General features: G+C 56.0%; 1 protein-coding gene across 2 annotated transcripts in view; it reads left to right on the forward strand.

The window, feature by feature from the left end:
- Window positions 1–25737, forward strand: part of PKD1 (polycystin 1, transient receptor potential channel interacting) — a 76776-nt gene that overhangs the window by 37567 nt on the left and 13472 nt on the right. For both annotated transcript variants that reach the window (XM_074552705.1, XM_074552706.1), the window contains exons 7-28: window positions 858–1072; window positions 2074–2186; window positions 2266–2392; window positions 3251–3528; window positions 4085–4813; window positions 5864–5995; window positions 7366–7541; window positions 7922–8055; window positions 8578–12200; window positions 13167–13313; window positions 14731–14874; window positions 15741–16020; window positions 17368–17584; window positions 17760–17910; window positions 19004–19156; window positions 20763–20907; window positions 21726–22328; window positions 22764–22920; window positions 23178–23430; window positions 24001–24196; window positions 24794–24964; window positions 25271–25414. In XM_074552705.1, coding sequence (XP_074408806.1) covers window positions 858–1072; window positions 2074–2186; window positions 2266–2392; window positions 3251–3528; window positions 4085–4813; window positions 5864–5995; window positions 7366–7541; window positions 7922–8055; window positions 8578–12200; window positions 13167–13313; window positions 14731–14874; window positions 15741–16020; window positions 17368–17584; window positions 17760–17910; window positions 19004–19156; window positions 20763–20907; window positions 21726–22328; window positions 22764–22920; window positions 23178–23430; window positions 24001–24196; window positions 24794–24964; window positions 25271–25414 — 8288 coding nt within the window. The remainder of the gene's footprint in view (window positions 1–857; window positions 1073–2073; window positions 2187–2265; window positions 2393–3250; window positions 3529–4084; window positions 4814–5863; window positions 5996–7365; window positions 7542–7921; window positions 8056–8577; window positions 12201–13166; window positions 13314–14730; window positions 14875–15740; window positions 16021–17367; window positions 17585–17759; window positions 17911–19003; window positions 19157–20762; window positions 20908–21725; window positions 22329–22763; window positions 22921–23177; window positions 23431–24000; window positions 24197–24793; window positions 24965–25270; window positions 25415–25737) is intronic.

Raw genomic sequence — 25737 nt, forward strand, 5'->3', positions numbered from 1 at the left:
CTGGGATTGAGCCAGTTTCCAAATGGGGCAGGGATGTTTCATCTCTAAAGGAGCCTGGCAGTGTGTGAGGGGTTCAGCTGCCTGCAGTGCTCCAGCTCTGCTTGTCCCCTCTGCCTGCTGCTTTCCATGGTGCCTGAGGAGCTCAGCACCATCCAGGAGAGCTCCCAGACCTGGCCCTGCTGAGCTTTAATCCTGCCCTGGTGCCAGCCCCACCTGCAGGGGAGAATGGGCTGGTGGTGAATCCCCCAGGTGTGCACAGGAAAAGCACAAATGTCCTGAGGGATTCAGCTGTCCCAGGCTGCTCTGTGTGATCTGATCATCCCTCTGGGGTGGTGACTCAGGGCAGAGTCTGGGAGGGACATTTGGTGACAGAGTGCAAGTCAGCCCCAACCAGGGAATCATGGAATGGTTTGGGTTGGGAGGGATCTTAAAACTCATCCAGTTCCACCCTTTTCCATGGGCAGGGACACCTCCCACTGTCCCAGCTTGTTCCAAGCCCTGTCCAGCCTGGCCTTGGATGCTTCCAGGGATCCAGGGGCAGCCACAGCTGCTCTGGGCACCTGTGCCAGGGCCTGCCCACCCTCACCAGGCTCTTGGGGAAGGCTGGGCGAGAGTGATCTGTGCAGATGAGGGGCAGCTCCTGAGCTCCTGCTGGTACAGTGGATATACTGAAACCCTTCAGTAATTAAAAGGCTCCATGAAACGCAGCCCATGGCACCCCGATGGAGCTGCTGTTATTTTGTTAATATTTTTAGAGAGAACCATAGATGGCAGCTGTCCCAGCTCTTTCTAATACTCATGATTTCCTGAAATCCCCCCTCCCCCTTCTTTCTTTTTTTTTTTTCCTTTTTTTGCAGGAGCCTGGATGTCTGGATCGGATTCAATGATTTTGCAAGCCCTGGAGCGCAGCAGAGAGGGGAAGGATTCAATCTGGAGAGCTGTCAGAACTGGCTGCCAGGAGAGCCCCATCCCTCCAACGCCGACCACTGCGTGCGCATGGGCCCCACGGGCCAGTGCAACACCGACCTGTGCATGGCCAAGCACAGCTATGTCTGCGAGTACAAGCCACCAGGTGGGCCCTGCTGCTGCCACCAGGGCTGGCCAGGGCTCCCCTCCTTCCTCTGGTGTGCAAAAAGAGGGAAAAAGGGGGATATAGAGGGATAAAGAAGGATAAAGAGGGGTGCGCGGAGAGGCTCCTCTGGAGCGTCACTACAAAATGAGTGACTTGCAGCAATAGTGCCAAACCCAACTTCTAGAAACCCAACTTCAGGCCAAAATGAAGAGTTTGGCTTACTCCCATCTTCGCCATGAGCAGAAGGAGAGAGGGGAGCAAAGTTCCAAAAGGAAGAGTTTGGCTTACTCCAGTCTTTGCCATCAGCAGAAGCAGAGAAGGGAGCAAATTTCTGAGGCAAAGCATTGGAAATGGCTTCTCCCTCTTACTTGAGCTGTCTCTGCTGCTGCCAGGATCTGAGGCCTTGCTGCTGCCTTGGTGGCTTGGTGTCCCCCACTGTGTATTTTGGGAGATGTTGGGGTGGCTCAGAAGTTGATTAGGTGAGGTGTGATGTGCTGTGCAGGTTTGTGGTTATTCGGCTTTCCGAATCTTCCACACCAGTAAGAAAGAGAAGGAGGATGGACATGAAACAGGGGAGAAGGTTTATTTAAGAAGGAAAAGCCATGGCCAGAGGGGCAGCAGCAGCTGGCCAGTCCCCAGAGAGCCAATATGCTGGAAACCAGTTGGTTGTGGCCACATTGCCCAAGAAGTCCAGGGGCATAGGGAGGATGAGAAGGTGCACCTGGTGCCCAGAAATTCCAGGCAAATAATGAGTTGTTGGAAGGGAGAATTACTTGCACAGTTCCTAGAAGTCAGAATTGCTGAACGCTGCAAATGGAAATGTTATTTGTGCTGGATGAGAGAGAAATCAAGATACCTGAAAGGAGAAGGAGGGTACAGGATTATGGAGCTGCTGCTCTGCTGAGTGGTCCAAGCCCTGCTGCAGCTTCATGGGGTGGCGGGAATGGCCTGAGGCCCTGCTGAGCCTCACAGCTTTGCTCCAACATCTCCTTTGCAAACAGGAGTTCTCCTGAACGCCGAGAACTTCTTTGAGGGGGACGCAGCGCTGGCCCCACGGGAGGCCCTGAGGAACGTGAGCGAGGCCGTGGCAGCAGAGCCGGGGCAGGCTGAGGAGGTGAGGGGGCTCTGCTCCTCCTGGGCTGCCCGGGGAGCCCTGGGGGCACGGGCAGGTGAGAGCTGTGCGTGTTCTGCAGGTGCTGCAGTTCCCAGAGCTGCCCTTCAGGCACCACGGCTTCCTCACTGCCCTGGAGTTCGCGGCACAGGAGCTGCACCAGCCCGTCCAAGTGAGGTTCCAGCTGCACAGACTGCTGGATGGAGAAGGTGAGGAGGCTCCTCAGCTCCTGTGGGGCTGTTGGAGGTTACACCATCAAATTTGGGCTGGCTTTGTGGCCCCTCTGCTCCTCTGACTCCTAAAGGCTCAGAGGTTTGGTTCTGTTTCTGGAGGAGATCAAAGTGTGGGACGCACAGCCTTGGAGCAGTGGTTATCCTGGAGAAAATAACAGGGAGAAACCTCTCTCCATGCATGAGGAGAGTGTGAGGACCATGTGGAGAAGCTCATTAATCTTCTGAGCTGTACTTTTTGCTTTGTGAAGGCACATGTCAAATGGGGAATGTGTTCTGGTCCATCTGGCCCCACGGGTTAACAAGGAAGAACATTTTCCTGAGCCCATTTCTTCCTGATGGATGAGATAATCTAAAAAGCCTTTTATTCCTTGTACAACAGCTCAACAGTCACAGTTTTGGCAACAATTAACTCTGCAGCAGAATGTTTGTTGTAGCCGTGGGGTTGGCTGGTTACAAAAGGATCTTTTCTGACACTGACAAGCTGATACTTTGACATGGAAACATTAACTTCAGAAAAGTTGCTTAATGTGTTTTCAATGTCAAGGCCAGCTCTTGCTTTCACTTGGACTGGCTTTTGCTGTAGCACTGATCCTTTCAGATTGCAAATTGGTACATTCTCATTGGAAAAGAGACAACTTTGGGTTTAATGATCTTGGTGGATTTTTCCAGTAAAAGAGGACATTTATGTAGCAGCAGGATGTGCTGCAGTTGCAGCTTTTGCTAAGAGTGGAGCCATCACCAAAATGGAAAAAGGGTGAATTATGAGCAGAGGAGTGCATTAGTAGTGTTACTCACCAGAGTGGCTATCACTGATTTCTCTTTCACTTCTTCCAGACTACCAGGAGGAAAACAATGCTACAGAACCATTCCCCAGTGCTCAGGATGATGGGAACTGGACCCTGCTGGAGTGTCCTCCTGGTTTCCAGTGGTGTCCTTTGACAAACCTGTGCTCATCCCACAACAGCTGCTGCAATGGGAGCGAGTGTGCCAACAGCTCCCTTGGCAGCAGCCCTGCCCCTGGGTCCCTGCAGCCCAACACCAGCCAGCCCAGCTATGAGCTGCTCAAGGAGTTCCTCTTTATGGTGCCAGCTGGGCCCTCTACCCAGTACCAGGTCAGTGGCTGCTGCTGGGACCAGTGGGTGGGTGGGGCAGCTTTCTCCTGCGCGTTTGGGTGAGTTTGGGTTGTTCCCCTGTGGCAAATGGAGCCACTCAAGTCCATTGGAATTAAGGGATGTACCCGGTGGCACATGGGATGTGGGCTCCCTGCATTTCCCTGCTGTGCCTGGGGTGCTGGAGGGTGTCCCTGCCTATTCAGGGGGTGGAATAGGATGGGTTTTAAGGTCCAGGATGGGTTTTGGGGTCTCTTCCCACCCAAAGCATTCCATGTTTCCATGACAAGACTGTGCAGATTCCATGGGCTATTCCCATGGCATTAGCACAGTGGAGATGGAGCATAAAGCTGATTGCTCTGTTAGCACATTTGATTCAGAGAGGCCAAGGAGGGTGGAGTGGTGAAAGTCTCCGTGCTGTGGTGGGATCTGCACCTTTCTGTTGGTCCCAGCTGGCAGGAAACCCAGCCAGGTGGGAACCAAGAGGTTCTCACCCAGCAGGAGCGGGCTACTGACTGCTCTTAACGTGAGCCATTAACCCAATGGCCTCTCATTGCAGGTCCCATTCAGCAATGAGAACATCTTTGTCAGGCCTGGGGACGTTTTCAGCATCCAGCACAGCGCAGCCCCGGGCTCGTTCCTGCAGTGCCAGCGCAGTGCCAGCTCCGTGGCCAGCAGGAACTCCTCAGGGTGGGCACTGGGGCCGTCCCCCAGCCCCGTGGGTGCCCCCAGGGCTGGCAGCACAGCATGCTCCGTGCGTGTGCGCTACGCTGAGGAGCAGCTGGTGCCGGTGCTGAGCCCCAGGAACGCGGGGCTGGAGCAGCCCGGGCACTACAGGCTCCGTGCCAGCGTGGACAACGGGCTGTTCCGTGCCAACCTCTCCTGCTCCTTCCGCGTGGCCTCGCGCGTGTCCGGCCTGCGCGTGCTGCACCCGGCCCCGCAGGGCTCCAGGGTGTACCTGCCCACCAACCACACCTGGCTGCTGCTCAGGCTGTCCTCGGGGACCAACGCCACGGCCAGCTGCCTGGGGAACAGCTGCAGCAGCGTGCCCTTCGTGGCCACCTGCCCCGCGGCCGTGGCCGCGCTCTGCGCCAGGGAGAACAACGACACCTGGTTTGCTGTGCTGCAGCTGGGCGGCCTCGGCGAGGGCCTCAGCACCCACGTGCTGGTGGCAGAGAACGCCGTGAGCTCGCAGAACATCACGGTCACCGTCAAGGTGGAGGAGCCCATCCGCGGGCTGAGGGCCACCCCCGACCCCGAGAGCAGAGTGCTGCTGAACACGAGGGTGGTGAGTGCTGGTTTGCTGCTGCTCTGGACCCTTCCCTGCCCTGGGGGGGGTTTGTCCCTGCCCTGGGGGGTTTATCCTCCCCTGGGGGGGTTTATCCTCCCCTGGAGCTGCCAGGGTGTGTTTGCCTCGGGGCAGGGGGCACTGCTTGCTGCTAAGCTGCCAGGCCGGGCGCTGCTGCAGGCACAGCATGTGGCACCTGCACTGGTGCTGTCCAGCAGGAGGGCAGCTCAGCTCTCCTGTCCCCCTGGAGCCCCTGAGGTAAGGCAGGGCCTCCTGAGTGGGGTCACTGCCTGTCCAGTGTCCCAGGACACCAGGGGCCTTAGGAAAGGCCAGTGCTTACCTTGGTTTGCCTTGTTCAGGCAGTCGTTCCTTGAGGTGTTCAGATTTGCTCTGCTTAATCCTTACACCAGCTGGCTGAAGCTGTAGAGATGTTCCACCCCTCCAAGTCTTGGAGTTTGCAGTCTTGTTTTTTCCAGTCCCCCATCCCCAGAGCTACAGCCTGGGAAGCTGCTCAGTAACTGCCCCAAATGCTCTGTACAAGCTCTGGCTGCTTCTGGCAGATGCTCTGCCTGCACCTCTTGGTCTCACCCTTCCTGCTGCCACAGGCTGCTCAGGAGGCACTGCTGGAGTGAGGAGGGACCTGCCCTGTCCAGCCCCTTCAGTCCTTGGGTCAGGCACCATCCCTGGACGAGGGTCAGAGGCTCAGCTTACAGGTGTAGCTAGAGCCAGGCTGTTTCTGCAGAGATTTCAGGAGGTTTTTTAGTCAGCAAGAGGGACCTGCTCACAAGAGCAGAGTGCTGGGCTGTGGGAGCAGGGAGTGTGGGGTCTGCTCCCAGCTCTGCTGGGGATTTATGGAGTCAGGGTCTGCATTTCCCCATCAGCAGCAGAGCCACAGATGATCTGTCACCTCTGTGCCATGCCCTGAGGGCACTGCAGCTGTGGGAGCCTCCCAGTCTGGCTCTGCTCCCTCTCCAGTTCAGCTGGAGGTCTCTGGGAAGTCTGGGCGTGCTTTTCTCTTGCACTAGTGTGAAATGTTCTCGTGCCTTTCAGAGCTACATCCCTGTGATGGAGGCTGGCTCAGATGTGACTTTCCGATGGACAGTAGATGATAAGCCATCTTTCACTTTTTACAATGTTGTCTTCAACGTTATCTACCAAAGCCCAGCTGTGTACAAGCTCTCGGTAAGCCAAGGCCTTTCCCATGACACCATTTCACCCCTGGCTTTCCATCCCATCCCACAAACTCCTCAGGAAAAGCAGCAGGGAGAGAAGGCAGAGTTGAGTTGAGGTTTTCACTGCGCTCGTTTGCTGTTTCTCACGGAGCTGCTCTTGCAAATGCAAATAGTTTCTTGTACTCTTACATTGCTGAGCTGTGTTTCTCCTCTGTGCTTTCTCCTCTTTTCTCCAAGCTGCCCTTTCTGTTCATGGAGTGTCTGTGTTTCCCCAGCAGGAATGAGCAGGGAGCCCCTGCTCTGGCAGGCAGGAAATCTGGATTCAGAGCCTGGCAGAGGCAGGGTGCATCATGAGACTTCCATAGGCAGGCCGAAGCTTCTCCCACGAGCTGCTGTGCTCTCTGTCCTGCTCTGTTTCTCCTGGTGCAGACTGGAGTGCTGGGCTTTGCCATGGCCCTGAAGGAGGGAGCAGAGCCTGGGCCAGGGCAGCTGTGTGCTGTGGGGCAGGAGCTGAGCTCTGGCCAGCACATCTCTGTGTGTCATGCCCTGCTGTGGTGCAAGGTGCTGGATCTGCTCTCAGGGTGTCCCTTGGCCTCCTGAGCAGGCACCAGCCCAGCCCTGAGGCCATGCTTACACTAATTTGCTGCTAATTTGCTGGGTGCAGCACTGATTTGCTGGGTGCAGCACTGTGCTGAGGGACTGGGCTGCTTTCACCTGCAGAGCTGCCAACCCTGGGGGGTTCTGGGTTCAGTGCAGCACATCCACAGCAGCCCAGGCATGGGCTGCTCCTCCCTGCTGGGGTAGGAGGTCTGTCCCAGTGGGTTTGAGCCACACAAACCAGCAGCTCAGCTCTGCTGCAGGTGAGAAGGTGAAGATGCTCTGTCAGTGTTACATGCCTAGAAAACCATGAGGATTCTGCTCTACTTCTGTCATGTCTCTTCTTGTGTCCCTTTCCCTCCTCTGCCCAGCCTTGCTGTCCCTCTCTGTGCCCACCACACCAGGATCCTGGAGCTCCCTTGCTGTGCTTGGTTTTATGAGCCTCTCCTCTCCCTGCTCTGTGCTTGAAGCCATTTCTGCCACCCTTCTGAGGAAATTGGGTGGCTCCTGTCCCCTTGGTGGCAGCAGGTGCCTGTGCTCAGCAGCTGGAGCTGCAGGGGACATGGGAGCAGGCAGAGAGGCAGCTGGCATGTTCAGAGGCAAAGGATGAAAAGCTCCTCTCCTTGTCCTCTTGCTGTAGCACCAGCCCTTCCTCGAACTGGCTGTAGAGCTGAATACGTGGCCACTCTCTCTGCCCTGACCTGCTCACTTTAGTCCAGCAAACCCCACTCTGAGGGCAGCACGGGGACCCCAAACCCATTCTTTGTCCCTTGTTCTCCCCAGCTCACCGCCTCCAACCACGTCAGCAACTTCACAGTCAACTACAACGTGACGGTGGAGATGATGAACAGGATGAGGAACCTGAGCGTGGTGGGGGCCCTGCCCGTGGTGCCCCAGAACAGCAGCGTGGAGTTCAGCGCCCGCGTCCACGTGGACTCGGCTGTGGAGGCTCTGTTCCTGTGAGTCCTGTGCTGCTTGCCCAAAATTAGGGTCCTTCTGTGCACCTCTAACCTTGCCTGCACAGTTTCTCTTCCCAGGGCCAGCTGGTCCCTCTCAGCTGCTGTTTAGTTATGTGAAATCTCTGTGAGTGGGGGTCAGTCACACACCTGTAATTCAGGCTGAAATCCTTTCCATTTAAAGTGTTCTGACACTGCTTTTATTTGGGTTCTTCCTCTTCCTTCTCTCAGCACAGCTGCTGCTTTGGGACTTGGCATTCTGCTTCCTATGGTTTTTTTTTGGAGAACCCAGCCCTGACCTGAAAGATGAGCCAGGATTGCTCTGGGATTTCTGGGATTCTCCTGTTGTGCAGTGTAATGTGTTTCTCCACCTGTTTCTCCAGGTGGGATTTTGGAGATGGTGTCCAGGAGACCTACCTGTTCAAACCTCCCTACAACAAGTCTTTCCTTGTTCCTGATCCCAGTGTCCATGAGGTTGTCATTGAGCACAATGTTTCACACATCTACCAGGACCCAGGTATGCTCAGCAAGGCTCTTTGGGGAAGAAGGGGCTCAGGCATTTTTGGTCTGAGGGGTGTACAAGGCACCTTCCAAAACAACCAGGGCTTGGAAATCATTGCCTGATTCCTGAGCAGACAGCCAGAGTGACTGGGTGTCTCCAGCAGTGGCCATCCTCTCTAACCCTGTTTCCCAGGGAAGTTTGGCTGTGCTGTAAGCAGCAGGTCCACCACACTCAGCCCTTTTTTGGGCAGTCTCAGCATAAGGACAATGGGCAGGCAAGCCCTGGGCTGGTGGGAGGAGTGGGCAGCAGGAGGGGTCTGTCCTGTGGGTGAGCAGGAAGAAAATCTTTTATCTCCACCTGTTGGACTGGCTCCTTTCTTGATGCTGGTCCCCATTCACAAGACCTGATGTAATTCCTGCTGGTCCTGGGCTGCTCAGAGTGAGCACAGCACAGGAGCAGAGTGTCCCCTGCAGCCCCTATCTCACTGTTGTCAGGAATGTCCTCACCCTGCCCTTGTTCTGCTCTCTCCCGACACAGGAGAATACGCCCTGATGGTTGTTGTGTCCAACCAGTATGAGAACCTCACCCACCTGAGCGCAGTGCAGGTTCACAGCCCCCTGGTTGCCGTGCAGGTGGAGGCAGAGCAGGATGTTCTGGTGGTGGGCAGGCCGGTCACCTTCCGAGCCACCGCCCTGCCGTCCCCCTACGGCGTGGTGTACACCTGGGACTTTGGGGACAGCTCCTCGCTGCTCACAGAGCCCCAGCCCACAGCCACCCACAGCTACCCCCGCCGAGGGGTGTACAACGTCACCGTGACAGCCAACAACACCGTGAGCAGCGTGGGCGCCGTGGAGTGCTACCAGGTGTTTGAGGAGATAACGGGGCTGCGCGTTTCTGCCGACGAGGCCGCAGAGCAGGGGGCACCTGTCACCATCAACGCCTCCGTGCACACTGGGGACAGCATCACCTGGATCTTCGACATGGGCGATGGCACAGTGCTGAGGAGTCAGGTGCCAGTGGTGGAACATGTGTACATAAAGGACATCAACTGCACCGTGAACGTGACAGCCGTGAATCCTGTGAACTCCGTCTCCCAGGCGGTTCCTGTCCGGATATTTGTCCTGGAAATACTCAAAATAGAGCCTACTTCTTGCATCCTGGAGCACCCCGACGTGCAGCTCACCGCCTACGTGACGGGGAATCCTGAGGAGTACATCTTTGACTGGACTTTTGGGGACGGCTCCTCCAATGTCACAGTCAGCGGGGACCCTGTGGTGATGCACAACTTCACCCGGAGCGGGACGTTCCCGCTCACCCTGACCCTCTCCAGCAGCTTTAACAAGGCTAACTACTTCACCAGTGTCTGTGTGGAGCCAGAGATCCTCAACGTCACCCTCCTCCCCTCCAAACGCTTTGTGAGGCTGGGGGAAGACACCTCATTCCAGGTCAGTGCCGTGCCTCCCTACCAGTACCGCTACCGCTGGGATTTCGGCAACAATGAGTCCACCAGGTCCAGTGGCACTGAGGTAACCTACACCTACAAGAACACAGGGGTGTTCCTGGTCACAGTGACTGTCTCCAACAACGTCTCTTTCAACAATGACACGGCCTTTGTGGAGGTCCAGGAGCCGGTTGGGGTAGCAAAGATCGAGTATAACGGGACGGATGTTCTGGAGCTGAACCAGATCTACCTGTTCTCTGCCAGCATGAATGGAACCAAAGTGAGTTACTGCTGGGACTTTGGGGATGGCACTGTCCAACCTGGGCAAGTGGCCACCCACTCCTACAACAGCACAGGGCACTACAGCATCACAGTGATGGGGCAGAACGACGTGAGCTCCAACGAGACCACCATTGATGTCACGGTGAAGCGGCGGCTCTTTGGCCTGACCGTCAATGCCAGCAGGACAGTGGTGCCACTGAATGGCTCGGTGAGCTTTGTGGCCACCCTGGTGGCTGGCACTGCCATCCGCTACTCGTGGATCCTCTGTGACCGCTGCACTCCCATCCAGGGCTCCTCCACCATTTCCTACACCTTCCGCTCCGTGGGCACCTTCAATGTCATTGTCACAGCTGAGAACAAGATCAGCTCGCTGCAGGACAGCATCTTTGTCTACGTCCTGGAGCAGATTGAGGGCCTGCAGGTGGCCAGCACCGACCTGGTGGAGGACTTGTATTTCCCAACTAACAAAACACTGCATTTGCAGGCCGTGGTGAGAGAGGGCACAAACATCTCCTACAGCTGGGTGGTCCAAAGGGATGGCAGTGCTGTGCAGACCTTCACTGGGAAAACCTTCCCCTTGAGCATCCTGGAAGCTGGGAACTACACTGTCTACCTGAAGGCCACCAACATGCTGGGCTGTGCCACTGCTAACAGGACACTGGAGTTCATTGAGAGCCTTGGTGTCCTAAAGCCCTATGCCTTCCCCAACCCAGCTGCTGTTAATGCCTCTGTGAACATCAGTGCCACCATAACCAGTGGCACTGGCGTCACGTACGTGTGGTACCTGGAGGATGGCTCCTCTCCTGTCACCTCTGAACCCTTTATTGTGCACTCCTTCCAAAGCCCTGGGATGATTGAGGTCATTGTTGGAGCAGAAAACAAGCTGAATTCAACCAATGCCACTGTTTCTGTGTGTGTGGAGGAGGCCATCGAGGGGCTGAGTATAGGGACAGCAGAGCTGGACTGTAGGTACGTCTCCTCAGGCTCCACGGTGGTCTTTGAGGGGGAGCTGCAGAGGGGCACTGAAGTGACCTGGCTGTGGGAGGTGCCAAATGGCACACTGAGTGGCCAGTCCGTGGCAGTCACCTTCCCCACGGCAGGCTGGTACACGGTCCACCTGAACGCCTCCAACGACATCAGCTGGGCTCTGGCCAGCAGGAACATCTCCGTGCTGGACAGGATTCAAGGTCTGGAAGTCATCGCCAGCAAGAAGGTGGTGGAGCCAGGAGAACAGGTCACCTTTGAGATCAGGATGCTGTCAGGTACCTCTGTGAGCTACCTGGTGAGCATTAGTGGGGACTACTCCGTGGTGCTCAACGGCTCCAGGTACAGCCACGAGTTCACCAAGAGCGGCGATTACCTGGTGACCGTGACCGTGCAGAACCAGATCAGCATCGCCCATGCCCAGGTGCTCATCTCTGTGCTGGAGCCCATCCAGGGCGTCAGGCTGCTGAACTGCTGCGAGGAGGGCATTGCCACGGGCACGGAGAAGAGCTTCAGTGCCCGCGTGGGCAGCGGCTCCCGCGTGTCCTTCTCCTGGCAGTTCTGCCTGTGGAAGGAGCGAGGCCGCTCCGTGGTTGCTGCGTCAGGAGACAGAGTGTCCTATGCTCCAGAAGCTGCAGGGCTGCTGGAGATCCACCTCACTGCCTTCAATGACTTGGGAAGTGTCAACATCACCAGAACCATCCAGGTGCAGGACCCCATAGTGCAGGTGTCCCTCAGTGCCACCAATGCCTTTGTCAACAGGACAGCACTGTTTGAAGCCGTGGTGCTGCCCAGCAGCAGGAGCGTTGAGTTCTTGTGGAGCTTTGGGGATGGCTCTTCCACTCAAACCACCAGGGTTGCAGTGGCCAACTATTCCTACCTGAGCCCCGGGGATTACCTGGTGGAGGTGAATGCCACCAATCTCATCAGCTTCTTCATAGCCCAGCTCACTGTCACCGTCAAAGTCCTGGAGTGCGAGGAGCCCGAGGTGGAGCTGGCCCTGCCACCGCAGGTGGTTATGAAGAGATCCCAGAGGAACTACCTGGAGGCACAGATTGACCTCCGAGGGTGCTTCAAGTACCAGACAGAGCACCTGTGGGAGATCTACCGAGCACCCAGCTGCATGAACCTGGATGACTCCAGCAGGATCCGGCTGCCCAACGTCGACGTGAATAGGCCCCAGCTGGTCATCCCAAAGCTCGGCCTGGAAGTTGGGAACTACTGCTTCATGTTTATTGTCTCCTTTGGAGACACCCCGCTGTCCAAAAGCATCTTTGCCAACGTGACTGTGATCCCGAGCAAGCTGGTCCCAATCATTGATGGCGGGTCGTACCGGGTATGGTCCAACACCCAGGACTTGATCCTGGATGGGGAGAAATCCTACGACCCGAACTTGGATGATGGGGAACAGACCCCGCTGTTGTATGAGTGGTCCTGCACATCCTCCTCCAAGGTAAGAGCAGCCTTGCCCAGCCACAGGGACCATTTGGGACCTCCAGCTCCACCACAAACTTGTCTGGGGTGAAACAGTGTCGAGGGAAGCTTTTGTGAGCATCTTTAACAGAGATGCTTTAACATGCTCTCCTGCTCTGGCAGGAGGGTTGCAAAGGTTCAGTTCCCAGCTCAGGATGATGATGCAGAAATAGGTGTGAGGTGTGGTGCAGTGTCCCTGGGCAAGGCAGAAGGGCTGGCTCTGGGAGGGAAGCATGAGCATTGCTGCTTCCATGGCATTTTCCTCTGGTCCCCACTGTCAGTGCTGCTGTTGCTGTGCACTGAGAGTGTTTCGGAGCTGCTGATGCAGCCTGGGAGCTCAGGGCTCTGGTCCCTCCCCCATTAACAGTTGAATGCCTCTAATGCCACCAGGGGACAAAGTTAGACTTTGCAGAGGTTGAGTGACCACAGCTTGTGGTCACTAGCAGGTCACTGTCCTCGTGCTGCAGGGATCTGACCCTGCAGTGATGGAAGGGCAAGGGAGACCTGCCTGGCAAATCCCCATGGGAATCCACCTCAGCAGCATTTTTGATTGAATGTGGAACTCTTTTTCTTGTACAATGTCATGTTTTCTATCTTTGTCTCAAATGTGAAGTGTGTGGGGATTGGACTTTTTGGTTTAATGTGAGCTTTTTGTGTTGCTTGGTAATGTTTGTAAGGTATTTAATGAAGAATTAATTGCTGTAAACTACAAATGTGAAACTCAGATGAAATACAGGCGTATTCCAACTACTGTTTACTAACCTGAAGAGTAGGATAATGTGTTTTATTGTCCACACACGCCCTGTTTCTCCCACCCCAGTGGTGGCACTGCACAGCAAGGTCTGTGACAGTGACTCTGTGTGGACCTGAATGTTTTGGCTGTGGACTAACCCGATGTGCACCCTTACCAAGGAGGGTTTGAAAGTTCTTTTCTCCTTGCAAGCAGAGCTCGGCTGCAGGGTGCTCTCTGAATTTCAGTGCCAAGGAAGGAATTGTCACAATTTCCAAAGCTCTATTAGAGGCAGATGTGGAGTACACGTTCGACCTCACCGTCAGGAAGGAAGGGATGAGTCCCGAGGCCACCAACCAAACCGTACGTACCACACTCAGCTGTCACCTTCTCTGCTTGGCACAGTCACCTCTGAGGCACAGAGTCATGGGGTGGTTGGGGTGGAAGGACCTTAAAGATCACCCATTGCCATGGCAGGGACACCTTCCACTGTCTCAGGGTGCTCCATGCCCCGTCCAACCTGGCCTTGGGCACTGCCAGGGATCCATGGCAGCCACAGCTGCTCTGGGCACCTGTGCCAGGGCCTGCCCACCCTCACAGGGAGGAATTAGTCCCTTTCCCAAAGAAATTTCTATAGGAGAAAGGAAACTTCCTTTCCCATCCTTTAGCACTCCAGGCTCTTCACATACCACGAGCTCTGCCCTCATTTTACCCAGAGAGCTTCCTAAGAGCCAGGGCTCAGTTTTACTGTCAATAATTCCTCTCTTCTCACCTTCCAAGCTCTTCTAGGGCAGGATTTTTTCAGGGCACGTTGTTTGTGTCCCACGAATCCCAGGGCTGAGCTCACCCGCTCAGTTCTGTCGGGAACATCCATCGTGGTGCAGTTGGCAACTGGAGATGGACTCAGGCTGGAAGTGGAAATTCTTACAGCCCGGGTTTGAAACCAGAGCTGCGGGATGAAAAGAAAAAAATGAAATTGATAGTCTTTCAAGGACATTCCGTACTATCTGGTTTCCATGCAGGAGCACAAAACAACGCTCCCAGTGTCGCAGGAAATGTGCAGATACTGGCGGGATGAGCAGGGCTCCAGCGCAGGGCTGGGGAATATTCATCCCCTTTTAAGGGTCTGCCATGTTAAACAATGTCTTCATTACTGTCTTTGAATTCATAACACTCATTATGCCAGGGCAGAGGGCTCAGTCCAGTGCTGGACAAGCCCGTTTCCTCGGGGATTAAAGGAATTTAGACAGAGTGCAGGAGTCAGAGTTCAGCTGCTGTTGTGTCTGAGCCACCGGTGCCTCTGGAGCTCCTTGAGTGCTCTGCCAGGAAGGTGTGGTGGATGTCTGGAGATGTGCAGTTGGATTCCAGCTGGAAGCCTGGAACAACGTGCTGCTCCCTGGAAAAGGTGGTCCTTCCATCCCCGCCTGGCAGCACAAGCAGGGTTTGCTGGGAATTCAGCACCAGGGACCAGAGGGACATTTCAGAAGTCATTTATGTAGTTAAAAAGTGTAAATAAATAAATCCAGAATAATCTAGATCAGCCCAACTTAGCGCTGGGTGGCCGTTGCAAACCACTCATGGAACTGGGCAGTGTGAGAGCAGAGATGCAGCTTAAATCTGACCCCAAATCCTTTGGGAATCCCTTCCTGCTGTTCCTTAGCACAGACTGGGCTGGTGCAGAGCAATTCCTCCCTGCAGCACCAGCTGCTGGGGTGTGTCCTTACCTGTTAGGTGTGTGTGCTTTGGTCAGACCCTCTGATGGAGCCTCTTGCCTTGCCAGGTGTTCATCAAGAGGGGAGGAGTCCCCATTGTGTCCCTGGAGTGCGTTTCCTGCAAGGCTCAGTCTGTCTACGAGGTCAGCAAGAGCTCCTACGTGTACCTGGAGGGCACCTGCCAGAACTGTCACAACGACTCCAAGCTTGGGGTAAAGTCACAAGGCTTTGCTTCACCTCTTTGAAGGGGGGCTCTGGGAGAAGGGGCAGGCAGAGGTGGAAAGGGAAAGAGAAGTGAAGTCCTGGACCTAAACTGCTGTGCAGACAAGGAGGGGAAGCAATCCCTGGCCACAAGCAGCAGCAGGTGGGCCTGGCTGAGTCCTTGTGGGGTCATTCTAAGCCAAAGCCATGAGTGACCAGGTCTTTCCACACAAAAGCCACTTTTTTTTTTTCCTATAAGAGATCTGTAAAGTAGTTTTTCTCCCTGCTGATTGACATTTTGCCCGTTATTCTGGTGGTTCAAGCAGAGGTGGTTCAGTCTCCCCTCTTGTGCCCTCCTCTAATTCCAGCTTCCCCTGCAACCTGTGGAGTGAAGCAGTCTCAGAACTGGAAGTCCTGTTGCTCCCAGCAAGCCCAGCATGTCCTTGCTTGGCATTTTCTGCTTGGTTATCTCACTGTTTCTCCTGTTATCACAATTGTAGGTTTGTGCTATTAACAGTAACCACCCAGGCCACGTTCAGCTTGAAGCACATAAAACACGGTATCCCGTGGAGACTCCACCAGCCCTTCATTTATTTCCTGTGTTTTGTACTCTGAATTATGAAATATTCTGTTGGAGGGTGATGTAATTCCAGAAACTAAAGTAGATCTCACAGTGGAAATATTCCCACCAGACATTTTGGAAAAGTTCCAGTTCTTGTTGCTGTAGCACACAAGACTAAAGCTGAATTATCAACTGCAAATTTGGCAGACGCTCCCACTAGAAATCTGTTACTTTTTATAAAAGACTCAATCTGAAAACATTTTAAGGACATAACTTGAGCTTCAAACCGAACCTCTGGTGTCCTTCCCCCTGCAGAGGTGGGCAGCTCACAGCTTCAAGAACAAGTCCCTCATCCTGGACAGAACAACCACGTCCACCGGCGACACGGGCATGAACCTGGTGCTGAGGCCGGGAGCCCTGCGGGACGGCGAGGGCTACACCTTCACCCTGCACATCACAGACCTCACCACGGGGGAGGAGGGCTTTGCCTCCATCGACCTGCTGCCCAACCAGCCCCCGGTGGGGGGCTCCTGCCGCCTGTCCCCCGAGGGGCCCCTGCGGGCGCTGGAGACCAAGGTGCACTTCGAGTGTGCAGGTGAGAGCCCCTGCTCCTCATCACCCCCTGCTCCTGCCACAGAGGTTCCCTTCACCCCAAACTGCTGCCCCGGGGTGCTGCTGGCCAGGGCTGGGCACAGCAGTGGTTTGGACCACGAGCAGCTTTGTGTGCCCAGATTGTGGAGCTCCCCAGAGCAGGCAGGCAGTTTAAAAATTCCTAACTCACGTAGGTGAATGATGGTATCCAGGCCAGGCCAGTTCTTGTGGAAGGGACTGGGTATTTCAGTGCAGGAAAAAGAAGATGGTGCCCAAAACTGAGTCACAGTATGTGGGAAGAATCAGCAGATGAAGCAGTGGGGCCGTCTCTGCTGTGTGGGCTGGATGTTCCCACCAGAGCCACCTTCCCAACCAGCTGCAGAGACAGCAGCAGCGAGCCCAGCGTTGGAAAAGTGGCCTGGCCGATGTCCCGTAGCCTTGGGCCAAGGACTAAGTGCCTCTGGAAACCAGATTTCCCCAAATGATCCGTGGTGGAGATTAGAGCTGTTTGTGCACAGTGCCGGGAAGCCACGCTGGGAGGGGATGAGCCCTGCTGCCTCCAGGGGCTGGGCACCAGACTGGGGGAGCAGCAGAAACGTGGTCAGGGTCTGGGGTTCTAACTTGGGTGTGTTTTGAGCTATCCAGAATAACCCTGGAATCAGTTCCTCCTTGGAATGGTGGGAATTTCAGCTCTTAGTGATTGTTTTTTAGCTGAAGTGACAGACACAGTGGCAGTGCCAGTCTGGGTCGCTCCAAACCCCGTTTGTGCTGCAGGGCTGAGCAGGATGGGACCCCCCCAAGGGCAGTAACAGGGGCAGGGGAAAGGAGCAGGAGCAAGGACAGGAACAGGGGCAGGGGAAAGGAGCAGGAACAGGGCAGGGGCAGGAGCAGGAACAGGAGCAGGGGCAGTGCCAACTCCTCTGGGGCAGTGTCTGCAGCTCCCCACATTCCTGTCACAGCTCCCTGTGTTCCCCTGCAGGCTGGCGGGGCAGGGGCAGTGCCAGCTCCTCTGGGGCAGTGCCTGCAGCTCCCCATGGCCCTGTCACAGCTCCCTGGTTTCCCCACAGGCTGGCAGGGCAGGGGCAGTGCCTGCAGCTCCCCAGGCCGTGTCACAGCTCCCCACGTCCCTGTCACAGCTTCCCAGGTCCCTGTCACAGCTCCCTGTGTTCCCCTGCAGGCTGGCAGGGCAGGGGCAGTGCCTGCAGCTCCCCAGGCCCTGTCACACCTCCCTGGTTTCCCCACAGGCTGGCGGGGCAGGGGCAGTGCCAGCTCCTCTGGGGCAGTGCCTGCAGCTCCCCAGGCCCTGTCACAGCTCCCCAGGCCCTGTCACAGCTCCCTGGTTTCCTCACAGGCTGGCGGGACACGGAGGACGCGCAGGCCCCGCTGGTGTTCACGCTGCTGGCGTCGCGCCGCCGGCCCGGGCACTGGCAGGAGCTGTGCGTGTACAAGGGCAGCCGCGCCGAGCACGGCGCCTTCCTGCCCCCCGGCTTCCACGAGAGCGGCTTCCAGGTGTCCGTGGCCGTGCTGGTGCAGGACCAGCTGGGAGCCACCGTGGTGGCCGTCAACAGGTAAGAGACGGCTGGGCTGGCTGGGTCAGACAGGAGCCAGGCTGCAGGTCCGTGGTGTTTCTCATGCAGACGGGGCACCAGGGCAGCAGCAGCAGTGCTGCCTTTGTGGGTCACCCACCCCTCATATCCCTTCCCAGCCCAGCCTGCACTTCACCCAGCTCCTCTTTCCCTGCAGCTCCATGGAAATCGGCCTCCCCGAGGGCTTCCCCAGCCTCTCCCACTGGCTCTACAACCAGACTGACACCGTGCTCCAGGGCTTGGTGAAGCAAGGGGACCCTCAGCAGGTCATCGAGTACTCCCTGGCCCTCATCACCATCCTAAATGAGGTAACACAGCTCGTTCTGCCTATGAGGGGCCTCCAGAGATCTTTGCAATCACCAGGAGAATTTTTGGGCCAGTTTTTGTACAAAGATCTCTATAGGCAGGGCAGGAATTCGGGGCTATATTCCTGTCTCCCTGCCCAGGAAGAGGCTGCAGCACACCTGGAAGCCAGGCAGGGATGGTCCCCCTGGGCACAAGCACCCTGCTTAGCTGGATAAGGACTACACTCCAGGTGCTAGTGAGCTGCTGAGTGCCAGGCTGTTCAGATAATTGCTTGGAGAGCAGAAGTGGCAGTGAGGAAGTTCTGCTGGAAAACCAGCTCATTAGATAGATCCCTCTGGGGAGAGGCAGAGCAGGAGATGTGGAGTGCAGGGAACGGGCGACTCCAGCTCAGCTCAGCAGCCTCTGAAACCACTCCTCACTGCAGGAGCATCGGGGGTAGGACATTCGGGATGAATGGAGATGAGAGATCTCTGCAGCCAGGTGAGGAACTTGGGGTTTATTGCAAAGGGCCTGGGTGCAGGGCCCTGCTGGGAGCTGCCAGCCACAGCTCAGAGCAGGCCCGAGAGAAGAGAGGGGGAGAGAGGATGCGAGAGTGAGACAGTAAAAGCGTAAGAGAGTAAAAGGGGTAAGAGAGCAAAGTTCTCATTACAATAAATCTTCTTCTGTGATGAATGTTCTAATTCTCACTAAACAATCTAGTACAATATACAAATCCTATAGCATTTACATACAGCATGTAAGAATCACTACGTCACCATACTGTGTTATATTTTAAACCCTATAAACTCCTCTTTGGGCCCTTTCTGCCAAGCTGTAGGGTCTGCTCTGACCCTTGGGCCTGTCTGCAAGCAGAGGGTGTTGTTCCATCAACAGGGGATCACCTTCAGTCTGGCCACGCCATTGTTTTCCAGTTGTTCAGTAACCGAGGGATCTCAAAGCTTGCTTTCATTTCAATCTCACTTATAGTTTCCATATTCTCAAAATCTTTTCCCAGACAATCATATTTATAAAGCTTTCCTGTCTCATCTTCCCCAACACTCGCTGTGTTGTTCCCTCTCCTCCCTGCTCACCTCCTCCTGCTGTTTCCCCCCGCAGTACGAGCGGTCGGAGCTGCTGGAGCCCGAGGCTGGGCAGGAGCTGGAGCTGCGCACCTGGACCCGCAACACCATCACGGAGACGCTCAACGCGCTCAAGGTCAACACGGTGGATGACATCCAGCAGATCTCAGCTGCCCTGGCCCAGTGCACGGTACGGCCGCCCCACCTCAGCCTGCAGCCCCTCTGCTTGCTGTGCTCGCCTGGCTCTGCCCACACTCACACAGGGACAGGTGGCACTGCCTGGTACAGCTGCTCCACCTCAGCCTGCAGCTCCTCAGGGCTGCTGTGCTCACCTGGCTTTGCCCACACACACACAGGGACAGGTGGCACTGCCTGGTACTGTGACAGTGGTCACAGGGGTCTTAGGATGAGGGAAGAGATGTTTCTTCTGAACAGAGAGTCCTGAGCTGCTCCCTCCCCACTTCTGAGCCTGCAAACCTCATAAATCCCTTCTTTCTGTGGGTGCCCGGGTTTGGGGTTGAGCACATCCCATTCCATGCTGGAGCAGTTTGTTTCTGCCTCTCCCACCTCCTCCTGCCTCGTGACTTGGTTTTGCTGTGGGAGCTTAGGGCTAGAAATAGAATTTTTATTCCACGGGGGAAAGCTGACATTCCAGGATTACTCTGTGCTCTGGGTTGGAATGAAAAGCTTAGGAAAACAGTCCTCCAGAAATTCCCAGGTGGCTGGGACAAGTGGAGCTCACACATTCCTGCATAAGTGTCCATTAGGGCTGGTACATTCTTGATTTTACCTACAAGGGAGAGGAAAAATCAGAATTAGTTTCTCCTGGAGGGATAAAAAAAGGAATCTTGGACTTTTTGGTTGTTTCTCCTCCTTGAGTAGGAGCTGCCCTTGGGTGGTTCCTCCCCATAACCCAGTGTCTTCCCCACCTCCCTGATTCCTGACTCCAATTTACACAGAATCCTGGCTTCTCGGAGCTTACAAATAAAGCAGAAAAGGGGGAATTCAAGACCTGCAGATGCTGTTTTGATTCTTCACCAAAACATATGGTGAATCACGGCTGAATCCTGTGATGATTAAAAGAAAAAAGATGAATAAGAGCGAGGAAGGGGGTTGTAACAGCTTCCATGTGTTCCTCAGTCCCTCCCATCCAGCCCTGGAGAGTGCAGGGAGCTCCAGGCCATGGCTGGAACATTCTGTTTCTTGGACACATCTGGGAGCAGAGGGAGGGACATCCATCATGCCTGAGTGGCAGGATTCCTCCCACAGCCTTCAGGAGGATTTGGACACTGAAATGGATTTGGTTGGGGCTAAATCCTGCTTCCACTGGAGGTCATGGAGGGGATGGAGGAATCCCATGCAGCTCCTCCTGCTTGGTTGCTGTGTGTGGTCCCAGAGGGGAGGTGTGCACACCAGGGAAAACATGAATTTAGAATCACAGAATCCTGCAATGGCTTGGGTTGGAAGGATCAGGGTGCTCCAAGCCCTGTCCAACCTGGCCTTGAGCATTTCCAGGGATAGAGCAGCCACAGCTTCTCTGGGCAGCAATTTCCTCCCTTTATTCCTCTTCCCAACCCAAAAGCATCCTCTGCCAGGCATCCTCTGCCTGCCTGTACATTTGGAATGTCATGGGGGGCTGATGGAAGAGTCTTGGGGCCGCCAGCAGGTTGCTCACAGTGTCAGTGTGAGAGGGCAGCCTCTGCTGGCCCCTGCCCAGAGGGAGAAGCTCTCCTGAGGACAGAGCCACTCCCTTCCCTGGGCTGCTCCTGCCCTGTCACACCCTGGTCCCTTTGCAGGTGGTGAGCAAGGAGCTGGTGTGCAAGTCGTGCCTGACAAGGACCCTGAACAAGCTGGAGACCATGATGACCATTCTGCAGGGGGAGACCACGCAGGGCACGGTGACCCCGACCGGCATCGCCGACAACATCCTCAACATCACAGGTGAGCCTTGGCCTCTGGTGGGGACAGGGACAGGGACAGGGACAGGGTAGGAGCAGGCTGAGAGGAGCTTCCAGGCTCCCTCCTCTGCCATCTGGGCTTTGGCACAGATTTTTAGGAAGTTGTTTCTGCCATTTGGAGTGTGGCATCCCAGCCCTCTCTGCTCCCTGCGCTTTTCCCAGGGTTGTCCTGGCTTTGGCAGCTGCTCTGTGGACATTTCCATCTGACAGTTGTTAATATAACCCGCTAATACTCCTAATAAGCTCACTAATACTCCAGGGGATTCTCTTTTTAGTAAACAATGAGTAACAGCTATGGCTTCCAGATGCCTGTCTTCCTGGTTGGAGTCCAAGGAGGCTGTCAGACCTCACTGGGGCATCTGGGAGCACTGTGTGGAAATTCCTACCTGGGTGACCTGGGGGAAGCAGAGACACCTTCTCTGCACCCCTGGTTACCTCTGCACTCCCTTCTGAGTGTTGTGCACTTTATGGTGCAGAAGCTTGGAACATATGTTTGTTTTATCCATTCCCTCCCTCTTTCCTGAGCTGTGGTTCTCTTCATTACACAGCAGGGAAATCAAGCGTGTGGTGATTAAGTATTCCTCACCAAACCTGGTAGATTAGAGAGGCTGCAGGAGCTGCTGACAGCTTTGCTTTTAGCTCTGGGCTATGAACACTCCAGTGGGGAAGGTCATGTGCAGAGGAACAGTGAGAAGACAGCAAGGGAAGCCTTGTCTGATTGCTTTGGAGAGGTGTCAGGGGTTCTGACTGTAGCAGTTATCCAGGCCATTTACCACCTCCTCTTCATGTCTCTCCTGGCAGGTGACCTGATCCACCTTGTCAATACAGTTTCACAAGAATCCAAGCCCCAGGAGCTGCTGGCTGATTCCCACAATTTGCTGCTGGCTCCCAAAGCCTACAACCTGTCCTCCAGCCTGATGCGGATCCTGATGAAATCCCGTGTGCTGAACGAAGAGCCCCTCGAGCTGGTGGGAGGAGAAATTAAGGCCACAGGCAAGAGGTCTGACCCCTTTAACCTGCTGTGCTACGAAAACACACCAAACTGCCAGTTCTCCATCCCCCAGGCCTTCAACTCCACCCTTTCCAACCTGACGGATGTCATCCAAGTCATGTTCCAGGTGGACTCCAATCCCTTCCCCTTTGGCTACATCAGCAACTACACCGTGTCCACCAAGGTGGCCTCCATGGAGTTCCAGACACACAACGGGGTGCAGATCCCCATCGGGAGCCTGGACTCTGAGAAAGCCATCACTGTGATGGTCTCAAACAGCACAGAGCCCGACAATCTCGTGGCTGGCACTGAGGTCATCGAGGCAAGATCGTCCGTGAACCTGATTGTGATCATGGAGAGCAACAACAGGGAAGCAGGACTGCACTTTCAGCTCACCTACAGAGTCCTCAATGGTAGGGCAGACAAATCCATCTCTTTGTTGGTGCTTCCTGTTGGAGAGGAGGGCTGGGTGTGGGGGATAACCAGTGTGGGAGGGGATGCTGGGTGCCAGCAGCAGGTTCCACACTGCACGGTCGAGGTTCTGGCTGTCCTGGACAATCTCCATGCCCAGTGTCATCCTTGCTCATGGATTCTGGCTCTGAGAAGCCTTTTGCTTTTCCCAGCCCTTCTGTTGAGCCTCATTAGCCCTGGGAGGCATTGCCCAGTCCCTCTCCCAGGCAGGCCCAGTGGTACCCAGTGCTCAGGGACCCTCTGAGGTGCACACTGAGGGACCACAGTCTGGAGAAGCATCTCCCACAGCTCTGCATTCCTTCTTCCCTGAGCCCCAGACCTGTGGCTGACTCTGCCCGGGGTTTTTAATGCCCTTTCTGTTCTTCCCCTCCCCACAGAGCATTACCTGGCCAGTGAGCCCGAGCCCTTCATCATGGCCTATCTCCATCACGAGCCCGAGCCCAACGAGCACAACTGCTCTGCCTCCAAGAGAATCAGCCTGGACGCCCTGGCTGGAAGTGACCACAAGCTCTACACCTTCTTCACCTCACCCAGGTGAGAGCAGCCTCCCTGTCAGCCTCAGGCTGTGCTGTGGGTGTGTGTGAGGGGTGCTCAGGTGGTCTGTGGAGCCCCTGAGTACCTGCACAGCCAAAAGGTGTAAATTACACCACATCCACTGGGCTTTTCCTCCTCTCTGAGTGCATCCCTGCCCCTGTGGCTGGAAGCTTTCTGTTGTCACACCTCCAGCAGACTGGGGCTGGTGTCCCTTCAGGAGCCCGGGGAGTCATCTCCTTGCTCTTCCCCTTCCCCAGAACGGATGACCCCATCCAGAAATACTACCTGAACATCACCAACCACTTCAGCTGGTCGGCAGTGGAGGTGACCCTGGGGCTGTACACGTCCCTGTGCCAGTACTTCAGCGAGCAGGAGAAGCGCTGGAAGACAGAAGGAATTGTCCCCCTGGAGGAGACCAGGCCGGACCAGGCCGTGTGCCTAACCCAGCACCTGACAGCCTTTGGGGCCAGCCTGTTTGTGCCCCCAAACTCTGTCCAGTTCATCTTTCCCGTGAGTACAGCAAAGCAGAGGCAGTGCAGTGCTGTCACACATAGGACAGGTTGTTGTCACCTGGAGCAAAGCCATAGGCTCCTGTTGGTTTCATGTCCAAGCTGGCAGCAGCACAGGCATCTGGGAGCCTTTGGGAGGTGCAGATGGGCACAGCTCGGGGGAAGCTGTGTCCCCTGGTTGGGAATCCTGCCTGGAAACAGACCTTTGCAGATGGCTTTAGTCCCTGGCCTGGACACCTCGCACTGTGCTCCCCTCCTGGGGAGATGCCAGAGGTTCCTCCCAGCTGTCATCCAGCACTGTTTGATCCCAGAGAGCTGCACCTGCCAGCTGCTCCCTGCTTCCCAGGGGCATCCAGCCCTGCCTGGCTGTGTCCCTGTGACGTGAGCAGGAGCAGGGAGCTCCTGGCAGCTGCGGGGCCGCGGCTGTGAGTGGGGCCATGGCCAGGAAGGAGGCAGGGAATGGGAATGGGAATGGGAATGGGAATGGGAATGGGAATGGGAATGGGAATGGGAATGGGAATGGGAAGGGGATCCTCCTGGGCTGGCCTTTCAACACTTCTCTCTTGTGCAGGCTCCAGGCCCGGGGCTGAACTACATCGTGCTGCTGACGTGTGCTGTGTGCTTCGTCACCTACTCGGTGGCCGCGCTGATCGTGCACAAGCTGGACATGATCGACCTGCACCGCGTGGGGGTGATCCCCTTCTGCGGCAAGAACGGGATGTACAAATACGAGATCCTGGTGAAAACGGGCTGGGGCAGAGGCTCAGGTGAGCCCACAGCCTGCTGCTGTGCCTGCTTTCCAAGGGGACACCTGTAGCCCACCTGAGGTCCCACCTCAGCACGTCACACTCCCTGCAGGACCCAGAGCTGCAGCTTCAGGCCAGGGCCCCCCACAGCATTCCCAGGGTTTATTGTGTGATGATGGGGCAGGTCAGAGAATGGTTGGGGTTGGAAGGTTCCTCAAAAACTTTCTGGTTCCAAACTCCTGACATGGGCAGGGACACCTTCCACTAGCCCAGGCTGCTCCACCCCTGGCCATTGTGGTGGCACAAGCAATTGCTGCTGGAAGGAACCACCCAGGAGAGAAATCCCCCCATCCTGTCCTCCCTGACTGGGCTGTGGTTGCAGAGGCAGAGGTTGTTCCTCACTTCTGACCCTCTCCTGCCCAGCTGGCCCTTTGGATGGTTCCTTTTGCTGTCCTCCAGGGCCCATCACTTTGTTCTGAATCCTTCCCAACAGCAGCCAGGCTCAAAGTTTGGCTTCCCTTCAGGGTCTGGTTTGTAGATAGAGCTGTCACAGGCAGGGCTGGGGAGCAGCTGCACCTCGGGTGGGCTTCCCTGAGGGAGCCCCTTCCTTCCCTGCAGGTACCACGGCCCACGTGGGCATCGCCCTCTACGGGGTGGACAACAAGAGTGGCCACAGACACCTGGATGGGGACAACGCCTTCCACCGCAACAGCCTGGACGTGTTCCAGATCGCCACGGAGCGCAGCCTGGGCAGCGTCTGCCGCATCCGCATCTGGCACGACAACAAAGGTGGGACACGGAGGGGCCTGCACTGGGGGAGCTGGCCCCTGGTGACTGCTGGAATGGGGGGACACTGCGGGGCAACTCCTCACAGACTGGCCAGACACAGAGGATGCTGTGTGCTGTGCATTGTGACCATAAATGTCACCTCAGGGTGAGGCGGCTGTGCCACGCTTCCCTCAGGGTGCTGTGCAGTGCCCATCGATGACAGTGATGTCACTGTCCCTCTGACGGTGCTCATGTGGCCCCTCAGCTTCACGGGCTCACTCAGGGAATGTGTGCCATGCAATAATTGCTCTGTGTGTCCCTGCTCAGGCCTGAGCCCCTCGTGGTACCTGCAGCACGTCATCGTGCGGGACCTGCAGAGCAGCAAGAGCTATTTCTTCCTGGTGAACGACTGGCTGTCAGTGGAGAGCGAGGACAACGATGGCCTGGTGGAGAGGGAGGTGTTTGCTGCCAGTGAGTGCCCCACATCCCCTGGCTCCTTCTCATCTCTGCTGCCTGGGCCCCTCCTTTTCTCCAGGCTGAGCCCCTTGCCAGCTCCCCCAGCTGCTCCTGGTGCTCCAGCCCCTTCCCCAGCTCTGGACATGCTCCAGCCCCTCCTGCTCTTTCCTCTTGTGAGGTTCCCAGAACTGGCCCTGGGACTGGAGGTTCCTCAGCAATGCCCTGCACAAGGGACAGGCACTGCCTTGGGGTACAAGCCAGGTTCCATTGGCCTCTTGCCCACCTGGACACAGCTGGGCTCATGTTCAGCCCATCACCCCCAGATCCTTTTCTGCTGG

The sequence above is a fragment of the Zonotrichia albicollis genome, chromosome 16, assembly GCF_047830755.1.
Source record: "Zonotrichia albicollis isolate bZonAlb1 chromosome 16, bZonAlb1.hap1, whole genome shotgun sequence".
In the NCBI taxonomy this organism is placed as follows: Eukaryota; Metazoa; Chordata; class Aves; order Passeriformes; family Passerellidae; genus Zonotrichia; species Zonotrichia albicollis.